At 41.5% G+C, this 21,426-nt stretch overlaps 2 protein-coding genes across 3 annotated transcripts in view; one reads left to right on the top strand and one right to left on the bottom strand.

Moving 5' to 3' along the window:
* Positions 1-1,455: 1,455 nt before the first annotated feature.
* HDDC2 (HD domain containing 2) lies at positions 1,456-10,768 on the top strand. The gene is made up of 6 exons (XM_015858794.1): positions 1,456-1,644; positions 1,926-2,047; positions 3,171-3,273; positions 5,749-5,817; positions 8,723-8,861; positions 10,630-10,768. Exons 1-6 carry the CDS (start codon positions 1,582-1,584, stop codon positions 10,722-10,724), a joined length of 591 nt encoding a protein of 196 aa, XP_015714280.1. The 5' UTR covers positions 1,456-1,581; the 3' UTR covers positions 10,725-10,768.
* A 2,997-nt stretch (positions 10,769-13,765) lies between these two features.
* The window catches only part of TPD52L1 (TPD52 like 1), a 48,893-nt gene continuing 41,232 nt past the window's right edge, over positions 13,766-21,426 (bottom strand). For both annotated transcript variants that reach the window (XM_015858778.2, XM_032443289.1), the window contains 3 exons: positions 19,976-20,014; positions 18,565-18,625; positions 13,766-15,574 (listed from right to left, as the gene is read on the bottom strand). In XM_015858778.2, coding sequence (XP_015714264.1) covers positions 15,443-15,574; positions 18,565-18,625; positions 19,976-20,014 — 232 coding nt within the window. In that variant the 3' untranslated portion in view covers positions 13,766-15,442. The remainder of the gene's footprint in view (positions 15,575-18,564; positions 18,626-19,975; positions 20,015-21,426) is intronic.

Here is a 21,426-nt window from a genome sequence, read left to right on the forward strand (position 1 = left end):
TCTGCTATTAGCTACCCCTAAAAATAGTGCTGGTGAACTAGATACAGCACCTTGTTTAAAATGAAAATGAAAGTCTCTGATATTTTTATGATTGCCTGAGTTCAGAAGGTAACTGAGAACTGTTCAGAAACCAGAAAGATTCAGCTTGCAGCCACCAAGACTGCAAGATATGTTAAGAAAGTTGATGAAGCTCTAGTGGAAAGAGACCTGTGAGGAACAAGAAGGCAATCAAGAACAGCTGGTATGGATTGATGAAGGACAAATAACACTTCACCAACCTGATTACGTCCTATGATGAAATAGCTGGCTACATGGAGGAGCAAGAAGCAGATATAATAGATTTTGACTTCAGTACAACTTCTGAAATCATTTCTCACAGCATTTTCACTCTCATGCTGAGGAAATATAACATGAACATTGCTATTAGATGAATGGGAAACTGTCTGGACTGCTGGGCTCAGTGGGTAGCAACTGATCCTTGATAATCTGCCTGAAGGCTGACAACAAGCTGAATTCTCTAGGGGTGTGGGGGGGGGGGGGGAATACTAGACCCTATGTGGTTCTTTATTGTCATCAAAAACATGGACAGGATGTACCCTCAGCTTATTTTTAGATAAGGCTAAGGTAGGTGGCTGACATACTAAACAGTAGAGCTCCAATTCTGAGGGCCTTTGAGAAACCTAAGGATTAAGTGGAAAGAAGCCTTAAGAAGTTCCTGGAGAAATGCATGGCTCTGCACTTAGGGCAGAATAGGCCCTTCCATTGGTACCAGATTGGTGCTTCTCCAGTCCAAGAGGTATGAAGGTCTACCAAGATGAACAGGCTGAGGGAGCTGGTTCTTGTACTGTCTGATAAGAACTTAAGGGATCACAGAGCATCAGCCTACAGCTAGCTGAAGGAGTTTACAAATATCACAGAATTAAACTCTTCCTGGTAGTAGGCAATGGAACAATGAGCACAATGAGCAAAGGCCAGAAGTGGTTTGGGAGGTCCAAGGAGGACATTATTCATTTTCAAGGCAGTTAACCCAGAGAAAAGATGCAAGTTTTTTCTTTTGAGTGGTTTTGAAAGCTTTTGGAACAAATCTCTAACAGATCAGATCTGCATTCACAAGGGAGGCCAGACTGCAGCATCTCTACAATCACGTACAAATGGAAAACTGATGACTTTCCTGGTCTATAACCCTTGTTTATTGCAGCAAGGTAGTTTTTAAATGATTACCAAAACGCATTTGGGCTTTATTATTAATCCAGAAGTGTGTTGAAGTATATATAGGAGCAAAAACAAAGACACTTTGTTGATATCTGACAAACAGCAGGCATTCTTCTCTGCAAACAGTATTTAATCACCACATTTAAACCTTTATCACAACACATTCTGAAAAGCTACAGATAGCGAAGTAATTTAGCAATTTGATGAAGGACTCCCCGCCCGCACTTTAAGCCCGCCCCTACTCCAGGCCGCTGTCTGGCTTTGGGGGCGGGCCCGACTGTGGTGACACGGCAGGAGGCCGGGCAGGGAGGAGGAGAAAGAGGAGGAGAAAGAGGAGGATAGGGAGCGGGCGGTGGCTGCCAGGCGGGCATGGCGGCTGGGCCTGCTGGGGGCGGCTTGCTGCCCTTCCTGAGGCTGCTGGGGCAGCTCAAGGTAGGTGCGGGGCCGCTCGGCCGGGGGGCGTGGGGCTGGGGCGGCTGTGCGGGGGAAGGGGACTCCCTGCTGTGGCGGTGGGTGCGCCTCGGGGCCCGGGTAGGGCCGCCGGGGTGACTCGCTGGGAGTCGGGCTCGTCGGGCCGAGCTGATGCGGGGCCCTAGAGGGTACAGCTGAAAACAGAGGCCTGCTTCTGGGGCGGCCTGTGTGCCCTCTAAAGCGGTATCCTTCAAAACATAAGGTTGCGACATCTAAGTGACTGCCTTACTGTCTTCACCCAGAGAGTACCGCGGACAGGATGGGTGTACAGGAACGTGGCAAAGCCAGAGAGCGTGTCAGATCATATGTACAGGATGGCAATGATGGCGTTGGTGACCGAAGACAAAAGCCTTAACAAAGACAGGTGAGACTACCTCAGGTTATCATGGCTGTGAGCGCAGTGCTTGGAACAACTCGTGCTGGGAGTGTTTGGAGCACGCTGGAGGTGTTTGGAATGTTTTCTCCACATCTTTTAGGAAAAATTTCCAAAAAAGTGAGAGTGCATTGGATCAGGCTGCCCAGGGTGGTGGTCAAGTTGTTGTCTGTGGGGGCATGCAAGAACTGTGTGGCAGAGAGGGATATGGTTAGTGGGCATGGTGAGGATGGGTTGGGGGTTGGACTTGATGATCTTAGCAGACTTTTCCAATCTTAATGATTCTGTGATTCTATGATTTTTTTCCCTCCATGCTCTGAGCAGGTTGCTGTTTTACCAGGAAGGGTGAAGGAGGCAAAAGCTTTTTGTCACTAAAATCGGAGTGCTGTGTCTCTGAGCTGGCTGTCTCTCAAGCCAAAAGTAAGCAAGCTGAATGAATTCAGTTAAAAGCAGTTTGATGCTATGGACAACAGAGGTGGGGACATATGCTGTGTGGATTTGGACACAGTAGCTGTGTAACTCAGTAGTACTGAGTTAACAGTAGCAATTGGGAGCTTCTTCAGTAACACAGTGTAGAAGAGAGAACATAATCAGCACTGAATTAGTTGTCAGTCTGGGGTCGTGTTTGGTGTATCACTTCAGGAGCTGATGAGAATAGTGAAGACTTTCTTGATGGTTCTGTTATATACTGACATAGCTATTTAGCTGTGAGCATGTTTTGTTGCATGGATTGAATCTGGAGTGGTTGCAATCAGATTACATTCTGACTGTTATGAGGATAATGGGAAGCATATAATGTAGTTGGCTTTATATGCTTGGCTTTGAGAGACGTTGTGGTGATGAAGTACCTTACTTCCGAATGGTATGCTCTTGTACAAGCAATCTTTATACTTAAATCTCTACTTACAAGTAGCATTAGGTAGAAATTGGGAATTTAAAGCATGTCTAAGTGAAATCCACTTCCTTTAACAAAGTAGTAAAAAACGCTGTATAAAATTAAAAAGAGTACTTATATATGTGAAGGAATAAATTGTATATCCTCTTAACTTTATGAATAAAAACAAATAACCTAAAATTCTGAAAGCTTAATTATTTTGTCTTTGTTTCTTGCCAGATGCATACGATTAGCTTTGGTTCATGATATGGCTGAATGCATTGTTGGAGACATTGCTCCTGCAGACAACGTTTCAAAGGAGGAGAAACACAGGAGAGAAGAGGTATGCACATCAGCTGTGAAACTGTAGCTGCAAAGTGCTTGGCATGTTTTAAATGCACTGGTGCTAATGAAGAGACCGTTTCAACATCTTTATGCTGTAACTGACATTGCACAAACTTGTTACAAACAACCAAGGTTTTCAATGCTTTTTTAATGTGTAACAAGGTTACAGAAGGAAAACTTTTGAAGTAATCTTCATAGTATTCACTTAACTCCTGCAGTGGCTGGAGATTTGGTTGCCTGAGATAGTTCTTTTGTCCAGCCTTTTATTTTTGGCCTTGTACATGTCCAGACTGTTGGCCTGTTGTTTCTGATCTGCTGTTGAATAAAATGCAAGCTGTTCCTTCAGTCACAGCTAGAGGGCAGCACGATGCCTTGGAATTCCTTTGGAGGCCACAGTTAATGCTTCAAAGAGTGTAAAAAATGTTGCAGTGATTTATTTTTTTTCCTCACTTTTATGCATACCTGCTTAAAACTTGGGAATGAGGGGTTATGGCTAATTGTAGGAGTAAGCCTTTTGCTAAGGAAGTGGAACTTAATGATCAAAGCAGCATTCAGCATTCTTGAAGTACTATCTTAAGAGACTAGTTTTGTTATTTCTCTTCTTCAGTGCACTATCTATAGTGTGCTCTTACCCTGAACAACAACAACAAAATCTCTTTCCCCAAAGCCTCCAAAGGTTGCTTCATCACCCATGGTCAGATGTCTCATTTGTATTTAGGCAGTGAAAAGATGATTTGATGTCTAAATTTGTTTTGTTTTTTTTTCTTCAGTATTTGCATCTGCTGCTTCCATTTAACTCTATTAGTTCTTTTCTGTTGATTCAGTGGTAAACAGGATGAAGCATTAAACAGACCTGAATTTTTTGGGGGGGGGGGAGGGGAGTTGGACTTGATATTCTCAAGAGGTCCCTTCCAAACTTACGATTCTGTGACTCTGTGATTATCAATTTGCTGTTGAATGTTCTTTTTTTCCCTTTACTGGTTCTAAAGTTGGTCTGCCTTTGTGCATTAATATCCTAGTTCCACTAAGGGTTAGGCATTGTGGTGTTGGGGAGCAGCTGAATCAGCTCAGCCATATTGTGTGCATCCTGTATTTCAAGTGGAGTAACAATCATGGTATAAAACCTTTGTCTTTGCCTGTGATATTGATTGTTGCAGTAGCAGCCCTAAGTGTTACTAAGAAGATTGTTGAAATTGCTCAGAAATAAGGCTGGTTAGCTGAGAGAACACAAAGAGCATGCAGAACAATTTCTGTTTACTTGATTATACCACCGGTTTGATTCTGTGTTAAACCTCCCACAATTTTGATTGCCGAACAGATGGTATCTCAGTCTGGCAGCACTGCGCTTTATTCCTGCAGAGCATTAGGTGGGTTATCAAAAGGCTTATGTTATATCACCTACCTGACAATAGGTAGCTGTCCTCATCCCTACTAGTGGAAATGTGCTAGCTGCAAGTTTGGAGTTTGGGAGAGAGTGACAAATATGATAAAGGGCCTGGAGCATCTTCTATACAAGGAAAGGCTGACAGACCTGTGTCTGTTCAGTGTAGAGAGAAGACTGAGAGGGGATCTGAGTGATATTAATAAATATCTAAAGCGCAGGAGGCAATTGGATGTGGCCAGCTTCTTCTTAGTGGTGTGTAGTGACAGGACAAGGAGCAATGGAACAGGCTGCCCAGGAAGGTGGTGGAGTCTCCTTCTCTGGAGATATTCAAGACCTGCCTGGATGCCTACCTGTGCGACGTGGTGTAGGGAGCCTGCTTTGGCAGAGGGGTTGGACTCGATGATCTCTGGAGGTCCCTTCCAATCCCTACAATTCTGTGATTCTGTAATGACCAAAAATTTGAACACAAAAAGTTCCACACAAATATGTGGAAGAACTTATTTCCAGTGAGGGTGACAGAGCAATGGAAGAAGCTGCGTAGGGCAGTTGTGGATCTCCTTCTTTGGAGATACTGAAGATCTGTCTGGGTGCTTACCTATGTGACCTGTTTTATGGTGCCTGCTTTAGCAGGGGATTTGGACTTGAGACCTCTAGAGGTCCCTTCCAGCTCTTGTGATTCTGTTGCTTGTCCGCACTAGGAGTCTGTATTTTGAAACTGTCTTGTTATAGGCACAGTTCATCTAAGTTCAGATGTTGCCTCTGCTTGTTAAACCTGGAAGGCAGATCTGGTAATTGATGGCAGATTTTGTATGTGACTTGCCTGTTCTGTTCTGGGCATCTTTATGGATTTCTTAAGTATCTTTAAGATACTGAATGAATTTTAGGTTGTGTTGTTGTTGTTTTGTATTTATATTCACTTAAGCAGTCTTAGAAAAGATCCTCTACCAAGTGGTCTCCCGTTCCTCTGGTGGCTTTCATGTACATACGCACTTTTAAGTATATTAAGTACTGTATGCTTCTACAGACGTAGTAACAATAATCAATTCTTCAAAACAGATGATAAAAAGGTACTCTGGCTCTATTTTTCAGGCTGCTATGCGACAACTGACCCAGCTTTTATCAGAGGACCTCAAAAAAGAAATCTATGAACTCTGGGAGGTAAGTTTGCATTCTTTCAATCCTTTAATAAAATTGAGAGTAGCCTGTTAGCCTCTTTCTGTTTACTTTACCAGTAAACACTGGTTCCTTCTTCTTTAGAAAGCTATAACATGATGGGTAAGCTTAGACTTACAGAATTTCATTTGCTTATTATTTTTCATTGATTTAGGCTTCTGTTGTATAGGAGCTGGTTCAGTATGCGGTCAGTTCTTTTGCCTTTTAACTTTCTACCATTCTCAGTAACCATAATATAACGTACATGGTATCGATCTTTTGTTCTCTACCTTCAGGATAACGTATTGGCGTTCTGTCTCCAGTGTAGCAGCATGAGCGTAACTTTCATAACAGTTAGGGTAACATAGAAGGACCATATGTGTATATTAGATTTTAAGTGGAAAAACTAGGTGCTCTTTAAAAAGAAAGGCAAAAAAGGCAGCCTGCAGTCACAGGCTGTGATATGCTGCTCTTAGCCAACCAGAGCTGCTGGGTCTTTGTTTTTTAATGAGTGAAGAAAGCTACAACCCACATTTGAACAGTGGCTGGGACAAGATCTGCTGAGCTCTTATCCCATGCTCTTCTGTACTGCTCAGCCCTCAGCTCTGCCCCTACACCCTTTCAGCTGTGAGAGGAGTGCTGCTTTGTGCTGCCTTGGTGAGCAGCCCTCATATCTGTAGGATGGTGGGGGAAGCAGTAAAAGGAGGCACCTATGGTGTATTTTCATTTCTTGGTTGGATTCAGAGTGTGTTTGAGAAAACACTGAAGTAAACGAGTTGGCACACTTAGCTCTGTCCTGTTCTTTACTTTCAAGAGCAAAATCACAAGAGTCACTTCAGCAGCCAGGCTGCAGTGCTTGAAAGACCCGTTACTCTTTTTCAAAGTATGCTCTTATTTTGCATTCTAAAACACCTGTGGGGAAGCAAAATTAAGTGTTTATTTAAGCACTGTGCACAGTTGCATGTATAATAGCTGAAGCTTCTTGAGGTTAATGTAAGCTGAGGTATGAATAAGACCTGGTGGGCTGCGTGACACAAAGATCAGTAGCAGGTTATGCTCCCAGATAATTGCTGGATGTGGGACAGTTTTGCAAGCGAACAGCCATAGTTCTCTTTCTCCTGAAGCTGTCGTTTGTAATGCTGCCAAGAAAAGTTGTTCTTTTCAGTGGCCAAAAAAAAAAAGCCACAAAAGGACAGAAATAAGTAGGTTTAGGAAAATAACCTGCTGTATTTAAACAGTCTAAAACACAAGGCTAAGATCAGCTTGAAAGGAGGAATAGAATAACCAACATAGAGCATCCTTGTTTGGTGGACGAAATTGACGATCTAAAATAGTGATCAAAATGAGACTGAAAACCTAACACGCCATGCAAGTTCAAGTAGAGTAGTGAATGAATCAAATATGGCTATCTATCAAAATCTGGGTTTTTGAGTTTCGGATGTAAAACAATAAGTTTTAAAAGCAAACAGGCTCCTAGCAGCATGCCAGAGAAACAAATGACCACATCACATTCATTAACTGAGCTCGACTGCACAGGGATCACAAACCAGGATCTTGCCACTGAATGACAGCTACGGTTGTCTTAAGATGCGGAATGAGGTTATTGTTAATCTGTTTATTCCTATCTCTTTTTCTTGCTATAGAAACAAATTTATGATATTATACAAATTTATGACATGCACTGGATTCATATAGCAGCTTAGGGTCTTTATGGCTTATCTCAAGGTGATGAAAACATCCTGCCGTGTTCTTTTGTCAGTAGGAAAGACTCCCTTCTGGCAGTTGCTTTGCTCTGGTTCATGGACCTGCTGTGCACAGCTGACTGTGCATCTGAAAGCACAGCTGGATGTGATGTGGGCTTGAGCCTCTGTTCTGATCATTGGTGATGGCAATGAGGAATGGGTCAGAGCTGTTGTGGGTGCCAAAGTGCTGCTAGCTTGTGCAGAATGGGCTGCCCAGGGTGGTGGTGACCATCCATGGAGGTGTTCAAGAAACATGGAGGTCTGATACTTAGGGATATGGTTTAGCAGGCAATATTGGTAGTCAGTGGACACTTGGACTGGATGATTTTAGGACTTTTCCAACCTTAATGATTCTGTGATTCTTAAAAAGAAACCTTTTTCTGCAGTTGGCTTTGAAGCCAGGAGAAAGTCGATTGAAGAGAGAACAAATTCAATGCAGTAGATTTAGAAAAGACAGGTGAACCTATCTGCAATCATCACTGGAGCAGATGACAGCAAAATTGTTCCAGTTGCCTAGAAATGTGAATGACTCACAAATATATACTGACAGTGAATGGAGAGAGGATAAAGATAGCAGAGATATTAAAGGCCTTAAAGTCTGAAGGGAAGGAAACCCATAAATTAGTCCCTTATCCTTCTCCTAGGAGGGAGATAAAGGCAATGGCACAGGCAGATTAGACCAAAGAGATTAAAGGGAAGTGACAGGAAAAACATAAAGAACAACTCCTTATGAAAATACCAAATGGTGAAGAAAAGTGTAAAATAGGCATTAGAAATAAGTAATGGTAATGCATAGACACACACCATGGTGAATTCATAGCCTTTGTCAACTGAAAAAAATCTTTATATAGAAAATGTTGTTAAATGGAATCTACTCATGTAATTGTCCGATAGGGTTGTCTCCATATCCTCCCTGATTCAGCAAAGCACTTTGGTACATATTTAAGTTGAATTATGCAGAGGAATTCTTGTCCTTAAATCCTGTTAGATTTAATAGAAATTTAGCATGTATCTAAGTGTTTTCTCTGACTAGTCTTCTTGAAAAGAGAGTGGAAGGGTTAATTGTCATGAATATTGTACTAATGAAAAATCCTAGATCGATGGAGAGTTTCTAATACTCTGTTTCAGAATAACGTTGCTTTTTTTCTGACAACTGCAAATCAATTTAGGAATATGAAAACCAGTGTACTGCAGAAGCCAAGTTTGTAAAACAGTTGGATCAGTGTGAGATGATACTGCAGGCGCTTGAGTATGAAGAGCTGGAAAACACTCCTGGCAGACTACAGGATTTTTATGATTCAACTGCTGGTATGGCACTTGTGTGTGTGAGCTTTTTGTGGTTTCTTGGTTGTGGATTTTTCTTTCCCTCTGCTAAATGAACTATACAAACTGGGGGTCCTGATGGATGAAAGACCCAACATGAGCCAGCAGTGTGCTCTGGCAGCCCAGAAAGCAAATGGGATCCTGGGCTCCATCAGGAGAGGGGTGGTCAGCAGGGAAACCTCTCTACTTCTGCTCTTGTTGAGGCCCCATCTGGAGTACTGTTCCAGGGTGTGGAGCCCTCAGTACAAAAAAGGGACATAGAAGATTTGAAAGGGTTCCAGAGGAGGGCCACGAAAGCATTTGATCAGGGGGCTGGAGCACCGGCCCCTATGAGGGACAGGCTGAGGGAGTTGTGGTCTTGTCTCCAGGCCTGGAGAGAGAAGGTTGCGGGGTGACCTCATTGCAGCCTTTCAATACCTGAAGGGAACTTACTCCCAGGAGTAAACTCTTCAAAAGGGCTGACAATAGCAGGACATGGGGAAATGGTTTTAAGTTAAAAGAGGGAAGATTTAGGTTGGATGTTAGGGGGAAGTTCTTCACTAGGAGAGTGGTTATGTCCTAGAACAGGCTCCCAAGGGAGGTTGTGGATGCCCCATCCTTGGAGGTGTTCAAGGCCAGGTTGGACAGGGCCCTGGGCAACCTGATCTAGTAAATGTGTATGTTTGATGGCCCTGCCAGGCAGGGGGGTTGGAACTTCATGATCCTTGAGGTCCCTTCCAACCCGGGTCATTCTGTGATTCTGTGAATTTTTTATTTTTTATTTTTTTTTTCTGCATGTAGAGCAAGTCAGGATTAGTTATTTTACTAATCTAAGTATTTTGGGGAAAATACTGCAGTATTCAAATACCTTGCACTTATCTGTACATATTGAACCAGAATCTCATTTACATTAAGTTCTCTTTGCATCACTCCAGTCTTGGAGAGAAGCTCCGTTTTCATTACGCTAGTACATGTTTAAGGATCTCCCTGTATCACTAGAGGGAGTGTAAAAGGAACTTCAATCTTCCCTGGTGCTCTGAGAAGAGTTGTTCCTATTTTATTAGTGTTTCACGAACTAGTGAAGTTACGTTTGTGAGAAACGGCTCAGTGAGTTCTAGATGCAATTGTACGGCTTTTTATCTTACTGCTTCTCATGAAAATTAGAAGGAAATACAGGTAAAATAGCTGTTGGCATGGTTTTATCAAGGGATTTGAACACCAAGGGAAGACTGACTCCAACTCATTTTGTAATGGAAAAAATCAAACAGACAAGCATATGGAGAAAACCAGTGATTGCCAAAGGCAGTGACCCTGACAAGTCCTTGGGTGACTCCTCAGGGAAATAATGAGTTCTCTGAAAAATACTGTAATTTCATCATCAGGGGAGCCAAAATGCTTCATTTTTAAAGGGTATCTTTGTTGCTTCAGTAACTTAAACTATAAGCTACTGTCTCAGTAGAGCTTAGAGAATATTTCCTAAGTAAGTGCTCTTGTAATTGGAATGGTTTCCTGCAGCAGGATATGCAGCATTGGATTGTCGTAGTCAGCTCCTAAGTGTCTTAACATAGCAAAAATGTTGATGTAGGCATTTCTCCTCCAAAGAACTTACAACTAGTTGTAATAGTTATTCCATGTTTGGAATGAAATGGGACAACAGTCTTTCCTAAAACGATAACTATGAATTCATTAGGTGCTGACCTTTCATTGCCAGCCTTTCACACGCACAAAAAAAAATGAAGGCATTAATTATCTTTTTCTTTCTTTTGCTTTGCAGGAAAGTTTGTTCACCCAGAAATACTCCGGCTTGTGTCTATGATTAACACAGAAAGGAATAAAAAAATAGCTGCTACGTGTCATCCACGTTCCTGAGGTGCTCCTAAGCACTGTAACTATATTAAAATATTTTTGTTTTACATTGTGTGGTGTTTTTCCTCTCATATCATTGCTAATCCTGGCAGCAGATCTTTTTTTTCTGTGCATTCATTGCAGAAAATCTTGGGACTGCTTGCATTGGTGAAAAGTTCAGAGATTGTTTTAAGGACCAAATATTTAGAATGAAGGGTTTTGTTGTTGTTCTAAACAGCTTACGTGGATGTGGTCTCACAAATAGTCTCTGCACTGGCAAAGTTCAGGTAAGTTCAGAACTTACCTGATAGCAAACAAATGTGTTCATGTCATGCACTGACTAGAACAAGTGTTAGTCCTATGATGGCTAAGTGTGTGTGGATTTAAGCACATAATTGTATAAGATGGGTTCTAGTTGTTCACTGTGCTACATGGAAGCAAGATTAATGGCCATGTTTGTCTAAGTTTGGCAAGAGCTTCCAGAGATGAGATTTGTTGAGGTTTTGTTTTTTTTTTTAAGTACGTGATCCTGAAGAATTCATGATGGACAAAACTCATTACGTTTTCCAAATACATTCAATGTTTCCTACAGTTTTTATACTGTTGAAGTATCAAGGAGTGGTGCCGAGGTTTGTTAAATCTGTATGCCTTCCACCTCATATCAAACTGGTTACCTTACAGACACTTGCAGAGGCAATTGATAACTAAAGAATAATTAAGGTTGGAAGGGGCCTTTGGAGATTGTGCAGTCTGATGCAAATGCCTATTACTATAGTGCAAAACCCATCTTCCCTTGTTCAAGCCTTTCAAGTTTCTGTTACAAATGACACTTACTAATGGAGATAATGATGCCAAACTATACAACCAGGTCTAGAGGGACCTTGCCTATAGCAGGGGGTTTGAACTAGATATCTTTCATGTCCCTTCTAACTCAAACCATTCTATGATTTGATGGCTATCAAATAAAGCTGTAGTGGTGTTAGATGCCCAGAGAACGTGAATGTATGTGTTATTAACTAACTGTTGCATCAGGAACACAGCTGGTGTGTAAGGTGCTGCTTCAGTTACCAGATAATGAAAGTTTGCACTTGGAGAGGTTATGGTGGAGACTTGGAGCTATCTTTTCTACCTAGCTTCAGCTTCGTGTCAAGCGAGACAGCATAAAACTAAATTGTAATCCCCTTTCAAGGCAGGTAAGTTTGCTGAATGTGAAGGGTGAAAAGGGCCCTGCAATAAAGGAAAGGGAACACCTCACTATAGAAAAGGAAAGGACTCCACAGAAACCAAGACAGGGGATAGTTACAGATAGTTTATGTTGGGGGGGGGGGACACAGAGAAATGGAGGTATCGCAGACACTAAGTCTGGGAAAATAAGGGGAAGAAGACCATAAAGGTAAGAGTTTGAGAACAGCCTGAGTACATCTGGCTGCAAGGTGATTAGATATTCACAGGGCAAGATGACACTGATGTGTGATGTGCAGGAACACCCCTTGTACAAGATCAAAAGCTTACACCAGAAGAAAACAGGAGCTCTTGCTACAGAGAGGAGCCCACTGGGAGATAGGGAAGGGGGGAATCATTTGCAAATGAGGTTGCAGGGAGTGTAATGAATATGTACCCAAGCTTGGGGGGAGACTATTGATTATGTATCAGCCTATATCTGTAGCACGCTTTTTCCTTACTGTGTGCAAGTTTGGAGTGTTAACCCCTTGCACCAGGGCTGTGTGCACATCTCTTTATTAAATCATACCTGCTTTATATCCTAACAGGGGGATATTTTTTTCTTTACTAGGAGAGTGGTGAGGTCCTGGAACAGGCTCCCCAGGGATGCTGTGGATTGAGGTGTTCAAGGCCAGGTTGGATGGGGCCCTGGGCAACCTGATCTAGTAAATGTGGAAGTTTGGTGGCCCTGCCAGGCAGGGGGGTTGGAACTTCATGATCCTTGAGGTCCCTTCCAACCCGGGTGATTCTGTGATTCAGGTTATGGAGTTTGTTTCTGCTCATCAAGTGCATGTCTTTAGGTGCTGTGACTCCAGGATATGTCCCCTTTACACAAACCTTAGGGGCCTGATGAGAACTTGCACTGTGTTCTTCAGCTGGTTCCTTTGGCAGAGACACAGAGGGGCCAGAAGATTCTGCCTTAAGCAACCTGCGCAGCGCTCAAACTCTGCAAAGCATCTTGGGCTAGAGGGGGTGTGAGATGACTGCTCTGCTCAGGGAACCTCCCAAGGGCAGCAGTTGTGCCCTGTGGAGATGCTGGAACAACAGGTACAATTTACTGAGCAACAGGCAGCTGATTAGTAGTTAGTTATTGATAGCTGATTGTCATGCTGCAGGAATGGGTCCCACGGGGCTTTGTGCAGGGCCTACTGTTCTCCGGCATTTGTATTCCACTGAGATATGTACAATCATATTCTTTATTGGGCTTTATTGAAGGCCAAACATGAGAGCTCCAAATGCAGTGGGTAGAGTTGAGAACAGTACTGACAAAGAAGAAAAGTAGTCCTTAGAGGGTGTTTGATGAGAACACACAGCAGGTGCTGCCCCAGCAGGAACAGTTGGTTCTTCCAATGCAGCTGGAGGTTTTCCTGGCTGGCAATGCACAGTGCTGCTTGGGATGTGGGCATGAAAGTTCTTAAATTGTTCTCTTAATGAATGAAGCTAAAAAAACAACCTACTGCTTTCCTCAAAACATATATATGTACACATAAATATAGATGGAGGGTTAAATCTCCATCCTGTGCTTGGGCTCTGTGTTTTAACCTTGGTATGCCTGTTGGCCCTAATCAGAAGGCTTTCAGATGCTCTCTGCCACATATTTCACCTTTACTGAACACATTCAACCATTCTGTCATTCACAGAGCAAAATTATTGAAACCTGGGCCACAGATTTCCATGGAGAATTTCAGATTGGGAAGGGAGTAGCCAGATTTAAAAACTAGAGGAATGGCTGATGCTGAACTCACAGCATACCTCAGTACCCTCCTGTAACAGCAAGGCTTAGACAAGGGATATACAGTGTTACTGGTGAACAAAGGGAATTAAAGAGAAAACACCACAGAGTGAAAGAGTAAGAGAAACTTCTTTTTAATAACAATATCAGTGACTTCATTTACACAAACTAAATGACTATTAATAATTTTGTTTAAATTAATTCATGTTTATACACAAAACCACTGCAAAATAAGCTAGCAACCTGTCACAGGAAAACTGTACTAGAAACCTAATTCAACTTGTTTCCATGCTAAAAATCATATTAAAGAGTAATTTGAAATAAATGTCCAAAGTTCATAATGTTCTACCAGACAGAAGTTAAAGGATTTCTAACTGTCAAAACTATAACAAAAGCCACATTGGAAAAAAAAATCACATGAAGCCAAGTTTCTTCACAAGATTTTAAGCAGTCTGTAATGTCAAACTCACTAACGCTGATCTGAAGCTTTGGCTCAAGCTCAAAACAAGCATCCATTTTGAAAGTAGCCAGACTGTTTTCCATTTTGTTTATCCTTTTGATGAAGTTGTGCTCATCTCAGTCTGGTGAACAGAGCAATGCAACATGCAGACTGACAAGTGCTCATTAAGACAGCAAGATACCACCACAAGTATGCTGCTCTTTTCCTGAAGAAATGTTAAGATGATGCAAGAAAACATGCTGAATCGAAGCTCAGAGAGATGACTGGCTCATGGTGATCAAGTAGCTGGAATGCAGTTGGGATAACTGTGCCCCAGGATGAAGGACAAAATTTGAAACAAGAATTACCTACTCATCATGTGTAGTGTAAGAAATGAGACTCAAGCTTGCAGCTCTGAAATGTGGACTGAAGGCATGAGCTCTCTATCCTATGGCACATCTTTAATCAATTGCTGGAATTGTATTCTTTCACATAAGGCTGTATTTTGACTGACACTCATGCTGTTCAGTCATAAATAATTTACCTTCCCTTCTTTTTGAGGGGAAGATATGGAGGCAACATTATTGGAGGTTACCCCTCCCCCATGCTCCACTTCCCTTTTTAATTAGCTTATGCTGTTGAATCTTATCAAACCACAGAGAGCAAGCCATGGAACATATTTTTAAACTGAAGCCTTTCCAGCTACAACGATCAGCTTAAATGGGCAGCTGTGATCAGCTTAGTTTCTATATGAATAACCAAGTGTCCCTTCCTGTCCTCGTTAACTCTGCTGACTGACTGGAGGGCAATACCAGGCCATATCAGTGAAGGAGAAAAAAGCTTTTCTTAGGTGACAATAAGCTATTTTATTTTCACTAGGAAATAAATCATGTACAGACACCCCTGATCGAAGGGCACCTGGTATGGCTGATAGACAGCTGGTGTACGGACTATTGCTGGCAGCAGAAATCTCGAGGTCCATCTGTCTGCTGTGGCACTGAGAGAGGAGTTGGAAAACAAGAGATAGATAGAAAACTTTAAACTGAAAGAAGAGAGACAGACTGGGAGATTTCTGGAGAGAACTGTGGTGAAAATAAAAATTCTTTTGGTCACAATGTTACCGAACATAGAGTGCTATGACTCAGTTACTGGCATGTGGTCTCTATAGCATACAAAATACCTGATGATAAAATGGCATATCCAAAATGCAAATACAGAGAGGAAACTTTCTCCAGCAGGAGGTCAGGGAGGCAGTTTTTCAAAACCCACAAAACCTCGTCGCATGTGTTGGATGTTGAGGGAGGTCTGGAAACCATGGCCTAGGCAAGTCTCTGAGCGAGGCCCTTCAGCCTAACACTGAAGCTCTTCTTCGCTCTCAGGAAGTCGGGTGCCAGCCAGAGAGCTCTGAGCACTGGCATGGGCTGTGGAGCTGAGAACTTCTTCAAAACTGCCCCCAGTGTGGCTTGTTCCACCCACCTTGGTCTGAAACAAGGAAAAGAAAAAGAACAGCAAATTCCTCTACTCACACCGTAGCAGGTCCCATCCATGTTCCACCCCATGGCCACAGAGAACTGAAAACTGTTCAAAGCAGGCAGAGCATGGTAGTTGTTTTCAAAGAGCAAAAGTTACACAAATCATCAAATAAAGTATCCCCTTCTCCAACTTTTAAACTTCTCAATCAGAATTGTCAGCCGGCCTTTGGACTTCATGATAAACTCAAAGGAACTGACTCCTAGGTAGATTCCAGTTAAGATCACATATCCTGCCAGTGAACTTAGCATGGTTCTTTACGTGAGTACCTCATGCTTGTTTCTCTGTTTTTCCAGTTCTGCACAGACTGATGGGCTCTGAAAGGAACTGGTATTTTTGCTGAGTTAAGTGGTCCATCCCCCAGCATCAGTAACATAGCTTTTCTCCAGATACATGAACCTTGGGGTAATTTTGAACTACAGAAGGAATTTTATAACCCAGTGACCAAACCAACAACTTGCCTCCCTTACAATGCCTGTAGGTATCTAGTACTGATATGTAAAACTGCCCACAGCATTTTCCCAGGAGAAAAAAAAATCCAGTTGTATTAATGAAACAAATGACTGCTCAGAAGTCATCTACGTTCAAAAAGCTACAGTTTGCTGAATTTGTAAATATAAATATAAGTACCAAAATACAGTATCGCTTAAAGTCTGAAATTGAGTTTTCCTAATCAAGAAAATAAAAATTAAAGAAAAGGCTTTATCTAAAGCTTTGGAAATGGTCAAGACTGTAAGAAGAGACAAAGCTGATTTCAGAGGGTAGTCTTGCTAAAAGAACATTCTTTTGTGGTTTTCCTTGCTGATATGCCTGATTTAAGCTGATTCAAGTCTGAAAATAGGGCAAAACTTTCTTACTCCATCCCAAAACTGCAACAGGAATTAAAGAAATGCTGGTATTTTTCCAGCTTGCCAGTCACCAAATGCTTAGGAAGATTATTTTAACCAAATGAACACTGTGTCCTAAGTTTCCAAAGGGTTAATCCTACGTAATCCTTTGTTTCATCAGCAAGCACAGGAGCTTACCTAGCTTGAAAGTTCAGTAAAACAAAGTAGTAGAATACTGGATTTGTGCTCTGACAGTTTAAGTCACACTCACTACAAGTAGAAGTGTGTATCCATTCTGTAAGTCAGCAGAGCCTACCAGAAATAGCAGTTTATCACCAATTTTTGCAAGTAACAGTTCTACAGATATATATGTATGTTGTTAAATATATACTATTTGCTAGAATATATATTATTTGGTCCAGAACTTGCAAGGAAAAGGCAGCAACTGCCTAGTAAAGCTATTATTTAGTTTTCACTGCAAAGCTCATTACTTAGTTTCCCAATTCAAAAAGTCTCCACAAGAACATTGACTCAAACTGATCAGCGCGAGTGTGAAGGTGGAGACTGCTGCTGCACTATTTCAGACAATTTGGATGAGCTGCATCTGCACTGAGGCACATAACAATAATAAACACAAATGCAGTTTTATTTGCTGTTTGCTTCTCTGCCTACTCTTCTGTGAGAAAACAAGAATGACACAAATCACTTTACCAAATGTCTCTATCAAGGTTTTTAGTAATTGAATACAGGGAACAGTTCAGCAGTGTTCTGATTTTCAGAAGAGTTTAGGAGTCAGGGACCCAGATCCTGTCAGTCTAATACTGACTTCACTTCTAATGTGAACTAATGCATCTCCCTAAGAAAAGCCGTAACCCAAAATTCAACCTCAAGAGCATAATTTAAAATTTGACTTTGAAATGAATGAAAGCTGATGATCAGTTTTCATTGGCTACATAACACTGCAGGATCATTGATTCTGTACCTAATATGAAAAGCAACAAAATAAATAAATAAAAAAGAGTAATGCTGCTACTACTGTCTGTGGTCAGAAGCCTCTCTGGGAAATTCTTCACTTTTTCAGATCACAACAAGTTCCTAGAATTGAAGGGACAGCCTATACTTTTCATCCTGTAGGCCTTCCTAATCTTGCAAGCCTCAGAATGGTCAGGGAAAAGGAAGAACTATGCTGAGACATTCCCAGCTGTCCTCAGCCAGCATTAGTGGCACTCTAGGGCCACAATTGCAGCTCCCTTCCTACATCTGCAGAAAGAAATTAAGGAGAGAAAGAGAATACAGACAGAAAATATTTTAGACAATTTCAGAGGGTATGCAAATAAAGCTGGACAATTAACACTGCATGGGATGTGAAAGCTGACTTTGGACACAACTTCTTGTCTTGGCAAAAAGGCTTTAAGACATCCCCCTCAGGTTGGTCATAGCTGTAGGACAAATGAGTTCATGGAGACTCTGGGAGGATGAAAGCAAGCCTGGGAGCTAGACATACTGACAAGACTAAAAGCCTTGAGACTGAATTCCTGAGTGGGTTCAAAAAGCACTGCGCTTCTCCCATGTAGTTTCTTCTAACTGTAGAGTGGTAGGAAACAAAAATAAATAAATCCATTTCAAACCTCAGGTGTTCCAATGAGGATCTGTCTAAATGGGCAGAGGTAGAAGGAACATGAAAACATAAGCAATTTGAACATTTGACAACAAGAAGCAGGAATTCAGACCTTTCAAGCTCTAGTGTCCCACTGCAGTAACAATTTCTCTGATGGAAATGTTAAGCATAAAAAGCATTTGCAGCTATGGTGAACTTTACACCTTGGTACCATCCTTTTTTTTTTTTTTTTTTTTTTTTCTGGGGGGGGGGGGGGAGGGGTGTTGTATTTTTGAGACCACTTATTTACTTTGGCAGACAGCAGAAGTAATTTTGCAGTAGTGAAACAGAGAAAGACTTTTTTCTGCATGTTGTTCTCATTTTCTATTGGTACTCCTGCAGTTCCATGAAATTCTGAATGGAACAGCACATTCAGTTTCCCATACAAATGACAGAAATGTCTTTAAGTGTGATAGATACACTTCAAGCACAGCCATGTAACAGCCCCTAATCATTACCTTAAGGCTTGTGACAGTGGTCTCAACCTTCTCTTCAAATGATTTGAAAGTGGGAGAATTCCTAAGAGAAATAGAAAGTTGAAGGAAAGAGAGTCATTTGCAGAATTAATGAAGTATCTTCACAATTTCATTAATTTTCACCAGGCAACAGTGGTACGAAAGAGTGAAGACTGGTTGGCAGCACAGGGCTATGGATGACTAGGGTACGAAAAATCACTGGTGTTATTGTCAATCAAATCCAATTAAGGTGGTCCCTCCAACCCCTACAATTCTGTGGCTCTGTGTGATTCTGTGTAATCAGATGAGTGTTTTTTAGCTACCAATTTGCAAAAGCTGAACCTCCCTAGTAAACCATTGATTGTTTTCTGAATCATTGCGTTCTAAAGTGAGAGTATGGATCCCCATCGCGATCCATACCCAAGGTGCCCTCTAGTTGCTTAGAAAGATGTCTTTTTTCCCCTCTTACCAGCAGCTTCCCCACTGCTGAAAAATCCATCTCCTGTGTGGAAATACATACTAGAACTAAACAAGCTGAAGTACAAAAGCTTGTCACCTCCTCTAGTGGTTCAGCCAGCACAAAAGACTTGGACAAATCGACAATGGGTAAAGGGAGTTCGCAGTCTAATATTCCCTTCTGCTTTTCTGCTCCTTGCTTGACAACGGAGAGCTCAATTATAGCATGCTTTGTGCTTCATTATTAGTGAGGAGCCTCCACTGTTGTTCAGCAGGGTTCCTCTTGTTTAGTAAAGGGAGTACAAAACAAATAGGTAATAGGAACTCCCTAAGCCCAGTACAGTATAATGAATCAGTTATTTAACGATTTTGTTCTTGGGCTTTTTCCACCTACTGTTGTATATTGACTTTTCCCCACATGCTTGGTAGGGAGCAGCAATATTAATATATTTAGAGACGGAGAGGGTAAAAAGAAAAGTAGATCCTAATCTTACTGAAAACTTCAAGAGACATTGATATTTGGCAACGATCAAGTAAAGCACGATTATAGCCATTCACATACAAAAGCACTCTTTTGCAAAAGCATTCAAAAATCTTACATAGGTGCTTGATCCAAAGGGATTTCTGACATTAATGGGCTTTGGATGATGTTCTGGATTTTCAGGTTCAGTAATACAAATCTGATAACACTCGACCACTCAAATACATTTCAGAACTGCTTCCTTTACTCAAAAGATTGAACCAGAGGTTAAACAGTTAATGCAATTAAAAGAAAAAAGAAAACCACTAACAATAAAACCGCAGATGGCCAGTCCTGTGGTCCTTATCTACATGAATAACCTTAATTGGTTGAAGTCATCTGACTAAAAATTGCAGGATTAGGATCAAAATATGCAAATCCATCCTCATTACAATTTTGACCATCAACATAGAAAGTGCAATACAAGTAGCATATTACCTCATTGCAGGCATGCTTATGGAATGGCGAATAGAGTAGCTGGGGGATGAAAGCAAAAGATAAGAAAAAAAGCTGTAAAATTCTGTTTGCAACATGATTATAACACATCATTTTTATATCTTGAATGCATATTTATAGTGCAAGTTAATTTAAGAGTAATGACACTCCATTTCTGATGGTAACAGCTTGTCAAATTCACTTGAAATCCAGTTCACTTTTGGCACCAAAGATCTTACCATCACATTCTCCCGTCAGCTGATGAGCAATTGCATAAGGCTCAAAGAATGATGCAGAACAGTCCCTAGCAATATGATTTAAAGGATACAGAACCCTGCTATCTACAAAAACATGCAACATGACAAAAGAACAGAGAGCATCTTCATATTCCTCAGTCACAGACAATACGCTCTGTATTGGGTGAATACAAGACACCTCAGGTTTGCAAGCCTGAACACTGCTCATTCTAAGCAGTTGATAAACAGGCAGCTGCCTAGCTTTGTTGCACGTACAATGCATATAGACCAAACAGCCAGCGCAAGCTCCCAGTTTTTAGAGCTTCATGCACAAAAAACTATCTAAACGAGAGGTTACTTCAACAGAGACAACCCTCACAGCTGCAGCAGTTCCTGTCCTTATTTCTCTGAGACACTTCACCCTTTCCTTCACACCTCAACATCACCAAGTATAGGAAGCACTGTTCTCCAAAGCTACCATCTCATTCTACATGCCACACTTTCTTCTTCCATCCTCAGACTTCCCAGCAACACATATATTGGCAGATAGGAAGGCAGAGGACAGATTCACCAGAACACTCAAAGATCCTCCTCTGCACCTCTATCCCTACAGCTGGCTGCCCATCCTAACCTCTTGAGTTAACTAGCCATATTCTCCCACCTGGGCCACCAGGGTCAGCTCTGCTGTTACAACATCTGCTGGGAAGCATCAAGCCTGTTCTGAATATTCTCTACTTGAAGTGCAAGAACTGTTCAAAATTACATTTGCATCTGAACATTATGATTAAGTTGTGCATAGCAAAAATATGCATTGTTTCAAAAATCCATGTATGGCTACTTTCAGTGCTGCCTGACAGCTGCAGCTTGATCTGATCAAAAAGAGTAAGACTTTTAAGGGACACCAATATACGGCTGCAAACAAGTAAAGCATGATTATAGCATTAAAAACAAGAAGAGAGAACTCATATGTATAAACAGCACACTTTTTTCCTAAACCATATAAATTCAGATAGACACTGCGTCCATAAATACACAAATGCCATTTTTTCCCCCCAGATTCAAAAATAGGTGTGGGGAGAAGAACTGTTTGGCAAGAAGGAAGGACAGTGAGAATTACACAAACCATTTCTGCTGTAAATATTTCAAGGCTTTGATCAACTCAGATAGACAAGAACTGACAGCAGATAATACGGAGTTTTCATGTTTAATTTTTCACAT

The sequence above is a fragment of the Coturnix japonica genome, chromosome 3 (genome assembly GCF_001577835.2).
Source record: "Coturnix japonica isolate 7356 chromosome 3, Coturnix japonica 2.1, whole genome shotgun sequence".
Lineage (NCBI taxonomy): Eukaryota > Metazoa > Chordata > Aves > Galliformes > Phasianidae > Coturnix > Coturnix japonica.